General features: G+C 60.3%; 1 protein-coding gene across 3 annotated transcripts in view; it reads left to right on the top strand.

Moving 5' to 3' along the window:
- TRAPPC12 (trafficking protein particle complex subunit 12) overlaps positions 1 to 7,805 on the top strand; it is an 82,698-nt gene extending 74,893 nt beyond the window's left edge. For all 3 annotated transcript variants that reach the window (XM_045979055.1, XM_045979057.1, XM_045979056.1), the window contains one exon: positions 69 to 7,805. In XM_045979055.1, the coding sequence (XP_045835011.1) occupies positions 69 to 311 (243 nt within the window). In that variant the 3' untranslated portion in view covers positions 312 to 7,805. The remainder of the gene's footprint in view (positions 1 to 68) is intronic.
- Positions 7,806 to 11,442: the final 3,637 nt, after the last annotated feature.

Here is an 11,442-nt window from a genome sequence, read left to right on the forward strand (position 1 = left end):
AGGACGTGGCCCCCCCGAGCAGACCCCGGCGGCCGGGTCCGACCCTGTGCGTACATCCTCCCCTCCAGGCCAACAACAATGCCGCCGTGTGCCTGCTCTACCTGGGCAAACTCAAGGCCTCCCTCCGGCAGCTGGAGGCCATGGTGCAGCAGGACCCCACGCACTACCTGCACGAGAGCGTGCTCTTCAACCTGACCACCATGTACGAGCTGGAGTCCTCCCGCAGCGCGCAGAAGAAGCAGGCGCTGCTCGAGGCGGTGGCCAGCAAGGAGGGTGACAGCTTCAACACACAGTGCCTCAAGCTGGCCTAGGAGCCTCGCCCGTGCGAGCCCCGGGGCCTCTGTGAGCGGCGTGTGCGCGAGGTCGTACACGGAACAACTGGCGGAGTCAGTAAAACCTTGCGTGGGTGCGGGGAACCGTCTTCGTGCGGGGCCGCGCCGAGGCCGGACTGCCGGGCGGCTTGTCCGACTGCAGCGCGGCTCTGCCGGCGGTTAGGAGTCCGGGGGTGACAGGCTCTGGGGATGGCAGGCAGGGGCCGCAGTGGCTCCGAGGAGGCACCGGGTCCCTTTTGTTTATTCTCGGAAGGAAGCTGAGCTGCTTCATCTCATAACTCTGAATATGCTTGGAGAAAAGCTGAAAACCATAAACCGTCCTCCTTCTGTAAATCCTCGTACATCTGGGCACAAAGGCAGAGAAACACCAAGCAGACGGCCCGCCCCTGCTCTCCTCCCCCTCACATCCCAGAACTACATGCATCGCTTTCATTCACCCTATTCCTTTCCAGCTGATGCCACACGCCGTGGCCGGGCCCGGCGACAGGGCAAGATTCCACCGTACTTCTTCTGTGGTTTGTCCGTCACAGGGAGGAGAGAGGGGCCCCGAACGCAGCACGCACCGCGGGAGAACACGGCGAGTGCACGAGCAGGTGCGCTCGGGGGTCTTTCTGAACCAAGCACGCGTCGGGTTGGGAGATTTTTCATCGTGCGTGGCGGGGCGGTCGCTTCGGTGTTTACAGAGGAGCAGGAGACGCTTTCTGCTCTGCGCGCTGGGTCCTCTGGCTGGTCTGGCAAGCCAGGTGACAGGTGAACCGGAGAAAAGCTCAATTATGTATGAGGGACCCATAAGGGCAGGAGCCCCAAGAATTCGCCAGGCGATTGAGGCTTCTGTGCCATCCCGAGCTAAGGCGGGGCTGGGGAGAGCAGGGGGATTCACAGACAGTAAGAGTTTGTAGCTGGGAACAGCTCCCCTCTGAGCGAGACCCCCCACCCAGACCCTTCGGCGTAGTTCAGGGAGAAGTAAATGTTTTCCTTAAACCTGCCACATCCTGACTGTCTCCAGCTCGAACTAATCCATTTGCCGAAGTAGCCTGTGTGGGGGGACACATACCCTCCGCCTGCCACAGTCCTACCTTTGACGTCTCCGCGAATTGCTGCCGCCGGGGGAACTGAGCAGCTCGCTGACCTCGTCTCTGAGTCCTGAGAGTAGCTTGGTTCCATTAAGCAGTTGGGCCTCATTTCGGGAGGCCGCTGTGCAAGAGGGCTGCCGAGTCGGGCCAGGGGCGAGCAACCCGGTGTTTGCTAAGAGGCCTTAATGTGGGGACAGCAGGAAAGCAGGCCGAGTCAGTGGCACAGGCCGCCGCTCACTTTCTGAGCCCTGGCGCTCGGAGCAGCTTCACATGTGGTGAAGCCAGGCAGTGGCCATCGGATGGGTGGCCCTGGCCCGCAGCGTGACCGTCACTAGTAAGCTTTATGCATGGCCCACACCGCAGTGGGCACAGAGACTGTCCACACGGGAGCCGGGGTGGCTTCCCCGACTGTATGGGGGGGGGCGGGGTCCGGCCCCACCTGCCACGGCTGCAGGAAACGGCTAGTTCTGCTTCCCGACAGCCCCAGGTGGGCAGGGCGGGGGGAGGTGCAAACATCAATTTGGAGAGTTGCAGCCAAATGCGGGAGGAAAGTAGAAGTCGGGCCCTGGTCCATTTTACAGGTAGAAGACAGCATCTCAGAGCCCGGGAGCGGCCTAGATTCTGCGGTCCGCGGGGCCTGTTGGGGAAGCGCAGGCCGCACAGCCCCCCCCCCCCCCCCCCCCCCACTTCATCCGAGCAGCCAGAGCAAGACTAAATCTGGCTACCAGCGAAGTCGTGTCAGTGACCCGGCCTGGTTATTTACAGAAGTGCAGAAAACAGGGCTCACCGCGTAAGCGCTATTAAATCCGCTTTGCTGGAACTTGCCATAAAAGGTCCTAGATGAGTCTCAGAAGCCTCTCCAGGCTAAGAACCCACACCAAGAACCTGCCATCAGACTTTGCCTGCATTACATACAGATTTAGATGAATTCCTCTCTTCTCAAGGTCCCCAAGATATCCTGAGGTTCCTGGGCCTGCCAAGAAGCGTCCTTCCTTGCAGACCAGGCCAGGCCACCAGGCATCCTGTAAGCGAGGGGCCAGGCTGATGTTCCCCCAGGGTCTTACTGGCTCCATAAAGTCAGCCTTAGCTCCTGAAAGCTGATCATCTCAGAGTCTTGACATCGCTTTCAGATAGAATGTTCTAGTCAGGCCTAGTAATGTAACAAACCTTCTCAATCACGTCCTGTCACCAGAGTGGAATCTGAGCGCACTCATCACACATAAGGCCACCAAGATGAGAATACTAAGTTGGCAGATTCTGGAGGGATCAGGTAGCAAAGTCATTATTTCATTTTTGTTCACAAAGGTGTATCTTAAATAGTCGAAACCTTACGAAAAGGAGGTTTCCTTAAATCTGGAAAAACGAAAGAACGGGCAGTGTTTCAAAGCGGAAGTCACGGAATTATCGTTCTCCTGAATTCATGCAGCCCATGTAGTACTTGTTCCGCTTGAATCCGTGATCCATTCGTTCCAGAAAGTCTTACCCAGCTCACTTTTCGAATTAGAAGATTCTCAGAAGCCCATCCTTGTCGAGTCCGTTCCTCGACTCCCCCTGAAGGTGAGGTGCCTTTGCGGGAGTGCTGTGGCCCCAGCGCCACAGTAAAGCAGCGGGTCTGTAACCAGACAGGACTTCACTGCCCGCTGGGCACGACCCCAGGAGAGCTCGTTACAGTGGAATTGACCAAGCAAGGTGCTTCTTTCCGTACATTTTAAGATAACTGGAATTACAACCTACAGTCTCCAGGACATACTAGGTTTCTAGGAATTTCATGGAACTTATAGAACATACTCATTCTCACCCCTACGGCCCAAGCTAAGAAAGTTCATCGTCATGTATGTGACGTGCTCTCCATAGATTCCGCACCAGAGAAGCCTACTTAACCCCGCGCCATTCTTTGTATAGTGAGAGCAAATCTTGGGAGATGGTCCAGGGACCCTCCGGAAATTCTCAAAACTTAGTTCAGAGTCAGGGAAGGCCTTATTTAGAATTCGATTCTGGGAATTTTGTCCAGAATATCAGCACGTTTGGACACTTGACTGAAGAGGGTCACAGACCATTGTCAAAAAGAGTACTTAAATAGGTCGTTTTCTTCAAAGTGCCAAAACGTAAGTCCGGGTGCACAGTCTTGGCTCCTTGGCACATTATTTAGAAGTAAAGAAACTCTGACAGTCTGTCAACAGCAAAGCTTAAGAAAATTTCATTTTAAGAGTAAAAACCAATTTTGTTCCACTTGCTCTGATATTAAAACTAAATCTTAACCTTAGCCAGCTTGACTACACATTAAAAGTTCTCTTCGAAGATTTCCTTTTCCAGGGACTCAGTCCGTTAAGCATCCGGCTCAGGTCCTGACCCCAGGGTCCTGGGACGGAGCCCTCCTCAGGGCCTCCCTGCTCGGCGGGGGTCTGCTGCTCCCTCTGCCTCTGGCCCTCCCCCTGCTTGCGCGTGCATGTGCTCTCTGACAAATAAAACCCTTTTTTTTTTTTTTAAGATTCTTTTTCCAAAATCCTGCAGCTTTCTTCGGCCTCACCAAAAGCATATCTGCGTTCCTCAGACCTCCTTTTACCAAAATCACACCTTCCTTGCATATGGGAATGTTTTCCTTAATATTTCCGGTAGCTTCAGTCACATTAGAGTTTTTGAAGTCAGACGTTTCTAGGGAATGCCAACAACGTCGCGAACGCTCACAGTCGTATTCTCTAGATTGTAAAGCGTATACCAGTTTGCCGGTTTCTAGAGACCTGGGCTTCCTGTTGGTGCAGTTTGGTTCCATGTGGCACAAAAACGTGTTTGCTAACAGACACAGGTACCTTTTAGTTCCTCTCTAAAAAGGACCCAAACTAGGTACACCCATCCCTCTTCCCCCCTCTGCTGAGAAAGCTCTCGCTCAAGTCTGCATTTCCAAGCACTGCTCTGAGTCCTGGGGAAGCCGGGAGCAGAAAGTCTACACCGCAAAGGCACGGAGAGGCTCCAGCGTCTCTGGCTGGAGGTCAAGGGCTTAAGCCCCTGTTCCCACACCCTGGCCGCCTGCTGCCGCAGGTTCCCTTCCCCGTTCTGAAGAGCAGAACGGTACCTTCACAGCGCCGTCCTCTTACTGGATCTGTGGCCGCCGTGAACACAGGAGCAGGGGAGGCTTCGGGGCTGGTAAAGACAGACGGGACAGGAGCAGCTTCTGGAGCCACACTTGTGTGGGAGAGATCTGCACGACCTTGTTTCCAGATCCTGGAGAGCGGGAGCAGCCCGCGTGTCAATGGGCGGAACCCCCCCCCCCCCCCCCCCCGGCTCATTGACCTCAGGCTGGCCGCTTTCCCTCTGGGGACACAGTTTTTTCTAGCTTGGGGGAAAGGCCTGCACAGAATTTAAAAAATGATCCTGTCAGGCTCGGGATATCAGCTGTGATCACAAGTCGGGCCACACCAGGGGTCCTCCTCTTATCTTCTTCGTTATTGACGGATCTCAGGAGGTCGTCCACGCGAGGGCTCCATGTCTAGGACATTCTCTGTGGCCTGGGACCTGGGAAGGGCATCCCCGCAGCCTCTGGGGACGGGCAGAGCGGACAGAGGAGCCGCCAGGCTCCGCCAGCCTGTCTGATGTCTCAGGGACCGCCTGTAAAAAGCTGCTGAGAAATTAAAGCTACAGCCGTTCTTTCAACAACGATTTTGGAATTTTTAAGTCTTTCGGAGGTTTCTGCATCTAATTAAAATAGGCATCGCGTTGTTTGATTTGGAAGCCCTTGCTGTGAAGTGGTGCTGCTTCCGAGCTCGTGGAGCTCCCAACGGCCTCCCACCTTCGTCCCCGCGGGGGACGTGCCCCCGAGGGCTGGCCGCGGGGTGCTAGGGCCCTGGCTGCACGGGGCGTTGGCCCCCGCATCTGCCTCCCGTGTGGCCGCAGACGGGGTGCACCCACACTTGGGTCTGACTGGATTTTGGAGCCGCCGACCTGACCAAGCCCAGTTCTTAGGACACAAGCTTGGAATCTGCCATTCCCGCGGCTTCCCACAGCTTCGGGATCACAGTTCTAGAACAGACGGTAAGCCGGGGTGCTGGGAGGCGGGGTGAGTAATTCTTCGGATCTTAAGGAGGGAATCTGCACTGGATGTCACTTTAGTTCTGCCGTGACTCCTTCGCTGGGGTAAGGGAGTCCCTAGCCGGGCCTGCACTCCGTTTCCACTTGGTCCTTCCCGCAGACACCAGTGAGGCCGCGGTCAGAGATGGAAAGGTTTACGGGGCGAGGAGCGGAGGCAGCCCCCGAAGAATGAGGAAGGGGCAGCCGGCTCGGCCCCAAGAGCTGGTGCTCCGAGTCAGCCGCCAAGCCGAGACCTGCTGGGCGCGAGCGGGCAGGTGGGGTAACCCGCGTGTCCGGCTGCCCAAGAGAACGGAGGTGCCTCCGCTGACCTCGGACCCCAGGCGGACGCTCCCGGAACGGGGCCCTCCCAGCACCCGGGAGACGACGGGGCCAAGGATGACAGCCCTTGGCAAATCGAGAGCGGGTGTGGCGGACAGAGCACTGCGGTGGCTTCCGGCCGGGTCCCTGTCAGTTCAGCCGCAGGAGTGCCCCACCCGGCGGACCGGCCTGGGAGAACGTGCTCGCGCGCCTCAAGGCCAGCCGGTGGGGACGGAGCCGCAGGCAGGAGAACACGCATGAGAACAACACAGGGTTAACCGCCTCGGCTGAGCTTGGGCCTCTGGGAGCCAGACTGACGCCTTAGAGGAACGTGCCCCTGGGCGGGGGGCTGCGGTGGTTCGGGGCGCACGTCGCTGTGCGGAAATGTCCATCAGGTCGGTGCGCGACCCCCTGTCGATGGAACCTGTCACACGACCCGCTCACGCCCACGTGGAGTCCCCGAGCTCGGCGGTGAGCACTTCGCAGCCCTTGAATGCGTCTCCCGCGCCTGCCGGCTTCTCGGCCGCCACTTCCAGGAGGCCCCTGGGCAGGGTGTCTGCCTCCCGGGCCCATCACGGCCAGCGGCGAGGTCCAGACGCCGGTCTGCGGGGCGGCCTCACCCGGCCGGGGCCTGTGTTCTGCCCCATGGCGGCTGTGCTGTGGCACCGAAGACAACAGACAAAACCCGACCATCTCCGGGAGGAAAAGACCAATAGAAACCAAGCGTGCCCGTGACCACCGTCCACAACTGTCACAGCCGAGGACGAGTGCCGCGAGCGCGCGCTCCTGCTCTCGGAGCGTACGATGGTCGGACGGTCTGTTCTCCCTTCCCGAGACCCGCAGGTGGAGACCGGGGCTCCGGCCGGTACAAGCCTTCGCCTTCTGCGGGCCGCGCTCGTTGGAGGCCCCGGAGCTCCGCGCAGCAGCCGCGGAGGGAGGCAGGTCCGGCCGGTACAGACGCCGCGGGCTGTGCCGTCTGCAGGGGACGAGACATTTCTCCCGCGCCCGCTGGGTTCCCTGGCCCAATGGTCTCACTGACGCGTAAGGGAGGTGAATGGCAAAGTTTGATTGTGTAGGGACGGGGGACCCGTAAGAACATGAGCCCCAAGAACAACCAGACGGTTGAGGCTTCTGTGCCATCCTGAGCTAAGGAAGGGGACGGGAGCGTTCGCGGGGTCGCGCAGGTGAAAGCTCACGGCTGGTGACCAGTCTCTGAGCGAGGCCCCTCCAGACTCTTCGAGGGAGCTGAGAGGGAAGAATTTTTCTTGCTTCTGTGGGTCCTGATTGCCTTCAGCTCTGACCACTCCACACGTGCGAGTGGCATTTGGGTCCTGTGTCCTGCTCCTCAGCAATCATTTCCTGCTTTTAAAGAAAATCTAAAGTACCTGAGAATTCCTTCACCAGAAAACTCCTGACAAGAGTCCTTTAAAGATGTAGCTCTTGGGGCACCTGGGGTCGGGGTGGGGGGCGGGTAGCTCAGTCATTAAGCCTCTGCCTTCAGCTCAGATCATGATTCCGGGGTCCTGGGATCGAGCCCCACATCGGGCTCCCTGCTCGGCCCTGCTTCTCCCTCTCCCACTCCCCCTGCTTGTGTTCCCTCTCACGGTGTCTCTGTTAAATAAAATCTAAAAAAAAAAAAAAAAAGGAAGTAGCTCTTGGGGCACCTGCCTCAGTCCACAGAGCACGTGATTCAGTCTCCAGGTCAGGAGTTCGAGCCCCAGGTTGAGCACAGAGATTACTCAAAAATCTAGCTCTTCTAACACATTTTACACTATAATCCATTTTTAAGACTGGGGTATGGGAGCCTCCAGGTGGCTCAACGGGTGAAGCGTCTGCCTTCAGCTCAGGTCAAGATCCCTGCATCGGGCTGCCTGTTCGGCAGGGACCCTGCTCGCCCCTCCGCTTGCCCCTCCCTCCCACGTGTGCACTCTGTCAAAGAAAATCTTAAAGTGATATAAACATTTTTGCATAAAGCAAAACTGTGTTTCTATCCATTTTTGTAATAAAAACACAAATATAGTATCTACCTGGCAAACAGCCTCATCACCCCTCTTAAAATACAGATTATATGTTAAGAGAAAGAGCCAAAAGGACTGAGATACTAAGGTTCTCAAAGCTTTCTCTTTGAGGAGAAAAATAAAACCCGGTGAGGTCATTTGAATCCCTTCAGCTTGAGGGTTTTCCTCCAAATCCGGTGGCTCTGGGGAGGTGCGCGGGCCCATCCCTCCAACCCGGGCCAGCGGCACGAGGGGTCCTGTGGGGCCGGTCTGTGGACCGCGAGCTCGCCAGCCGCAGGTCACTTGCGCGTGGGGCAGGGGGAACGGCACAGGCTCCCGCAGGACGGATCCACGGTTCCCCGGGAAACCGGTATCTGCGCCCCAGGGTCACCCCCTTCCCCAACCTCGTTTGCGTGACCAGCACCGCCAGGCAGGAAGGCGCCAGGGCGGCTTGGGAGCCGCACTCAACCCTGCGGGCTGGGGACCGGGTATCTGCAGGGCACCCGAGTGGCCACCTCGCCCCTTCAAGGTGGGAGAGGAAGCCACTGTCCGGCCCGGGAGAGCCGGTGTGGTCCGTCCAGTTCACACACTTTCCCTGTATCTTAAGATTTAAGTAAACGCTTCCCTAGACCGTATCCCAGAGCCAAGCAGAGTGACCCACTAACCCTGAGTGCGCCCTGCTCTGCTGGACCCTGCGGACCGGAGGTGACAGAGACCCGGACCAGTGCCCACCCCATTCGTCAAGGCCACTCAGGCAGGCACAGCGGAGACACAACCCCGTCGTCCCGGCAGCTGCTTGCCCTGGGGCGCACGTGTGCAAGTGTCCAAGGCGGCAGGGGAGCGGGGGATGGGGGTGCGCAGCGCCCAGCGGCATTGGGGGTGGGGAGGGAGGGGAGGGATAGTAGGGGGTCGGCGCCCAGCGGCACTGGGGGGTGGCCCCTGTCGGTCACCAGGAGAGGACGGGGCTCCGCAGAGCTCCGCACCACCAGCACCGGGTCCCCCACCTTTCCTCCTCCCGGGGTTCCAGGCCCCAGCAGCGGAGGCTGGCCTGCCGCCCCGCGGTCTGGGGAAGGCTCCTGCCCAGCACCTCTCCCTCTCCCCTTCCAGGGTGGCCCACACTGCCCCCACCTGGCCCTGAGCCACCAGGGCCTGTTCTCAGGCCGGATGGGACCAGGACCTCCAGCCCATCCCGGCTGCAGAGCAGAGCAGGGGAGGGAGGCCGAGCGGCCGGCCAGTTCGGAGGGAAGCGGCTCACGGTGGGCTGCGCTGGACTCGAGGGTGGCGGAGGCTTCCCCTGAGCCTCTGGCCCTGACCTGGACTCACTCGAGTGGCCGAGTGGCCGGCTCCAGGCTGTGGCTCTTCCTCCAAAGCTGCCTGCGTCTGCAGCTCCGGCCAGACCTGGGGCCCCCACCCGGCAGCCCCGGCTCCGCAGCGCGCTCCGCTCTCCCCGCACCGGCTCGGCCCTGGGATCACCGCGGGGCTGCGTGCGAGGCTCCTGTTGCCCGCCGGGGCCTGAAGCCAAAGCACGCTCGAGGGAATTCCAGGGACGGGGACGGCTGAGCGGCCGCTCCCGGGACGCACCGCAGCGGCAGAGCGGCTTGCTTTCCGGATCGAGCTTTCCCATCAGCTCCTGCAATCCCCGACGCCAAAGTCTGCCCCCGCCCTTCAGGGCCGGCGGGCTTCGACCTCCTCCTCCTGGGCTGTTAAGGGAAAAGCAACCGGACCCTGGTTTCCTCCGACCCTGGCGTCAGCAACTCCGGCTGTCCTGTGTGCTGCACACGAGGACGCTTGCAAGGGCCAGGTCACAGAGGTCACGAAGTTCAGCAAGGCCAGTGAGCCATCAAGTAGCAGATGTCGGACACCCGCCAAGAGGCCGCAGCACCGGCCCCTGCAAGGACACGAACCCACGCCTCTGCCCCGGGGGTGGGCCCCCCTGCTGGGCTGTCCTGCCAGGTCTCCACGTGGCCCCGCAGCAAGAACTGCGGGGGGCCCCCTGCAGAGAAGGGAGAAGCCACCCCCGGAGCACCCCCTCCCCACGCGGCCTCGCAGGCTGCACACCGCCCGAGGCGAGCGCACGAGGGTCCTGGCCCAGCCCCGGCGCTGGAGGAGTCGGCGCGCGTCCGCTGGGAAGGACAGGATCATAGACGCGTCCGGCTTTGTGGCCAGCAGCCGGCTCGGCACCCGCTCCGCTCCGCTTGGTCTTTGCTTTGGAGCCTCCTGAAGACTAACAGCCAGCGTGAGCAGGACGTTCAGAAGGAGGCTACGGGCCGCAACGGGCCAAGGGGCTGGAGTCTGCGGACCCGGGTTCTAGAACACCGGGCCCGTAGCATGGGCCGCCAAGAGGGTTTCTGCATGAACGTCCCATTCTCCTCGGTCGGACAACAAAGGGACGGAGGGTGTGGAGTCTCCACACCATGAACCGTGCGGCCTTGCAAACCGACTGCATTTCGAGCCTCAGTTTCCCTTCTTCTTAGGGGACTACAGGGGTTTGTTACTACTTCATCAGCCTTCGGTTCCTCACCCTCCCCAAGCTTTTGTTCCCACAAAGCAGACAAACTGTGTGTCCCTCTGGCCCCAGCCCGCCACGGCTCCCCATCCCCAAACCAGGCTGCCCCCCACCCGGAATCAGGGTCCCACATTCCGGGAGGTCTGTCCCCACCACTCGCATACCGCGTCTCCACTGCACGTCGGCCACCCTGGCCTGCAGCCGGGCCCTCGCACCTGCTGCGTCCCACAGCTGGCAAGCTGTGCCTCCAGTCGGACCGAATGATGTCTCCAGGAGTCGTAGGTTGAACCCATCATCCCCCGTGAGGCGGGATCCGGAGACAGACCCTTCGGGAAGTAACTAAGGTCAAGTGCGGACAAAGGGCTGGTCCTGAGCCAAGAGGACCCGCGTCCTTGCACGAAGGGAATGCATGCCTCCCCCAGCCACGGAGCAGGGCGCCCAGGACGGAGAGGGGGGTGCAGGGCTCCAGGTCACACAGCGCGAGTCACATGTGCACACCACCACCCAGGTGTGCACGCATCACTCATTTGGACCCTCCCTGGGCTGCTCAGGCCTGGGCCCAGCGCCCTCCCCCTGGAGGCCTACCCTGGGCTGCAGTAGATGCTGGGACCGGACCTCCCTCCCCCCACCCCCGCCACGAGGCCCTTGAGGACTGGCCACACCAGTATGGGGAGCCTCGACTCCCTGGTTCTCCAGCCACCACCAGCAGGAGAGGGTCCCCCATCCCGTGGGTCCCCCATCCCGTGGGCGGCTCCGGCCTGACAGGGCAGGTGCCCCGTAAATGTTGGCGTTGCCCCGCACAGCTCCGGAGGCAGGTGCAGCCCCCCTCCCCCGTGTGACAGGGAAGGACCCACAGGTGGCACCAAGATCGAGACCACCCTGACCCTGCTGGCCCCACTCAGCCCAGGCCAGGCCGGAGGGTGTGGACTCAGGGTCTACACTGCACCACGGAGCCCCGCCGAGCACAGACCCTGAAGACTATGAAACACTTGAGCAAAGCGACTCTGGTGAGTAGCTTTCACACGGACCCCCTGCCGCAGGGGCCAGGCTGGAGGCGTTGATGAAATCATTCCCGTGAAGGGCATCTCTGCTCTTACCTTCCCGTGGCTGCTTAAGCAACACCCGTGGCTCCTCGAGCCCACCGTGGCCGTGGA

This window comes from Meles meles, chromosome 15 (assembly GCF_922984935.1).
Source record: "Meles meles chromosome 15, mMelMel3.1 paternal haplotype, whole genome shotgun sequence".
Lineage (NCBI taxonomy): Eukaryota > Metazoa > Chordata > Mammalia > Carnivora > Mustelidae > Meles > Meles meles.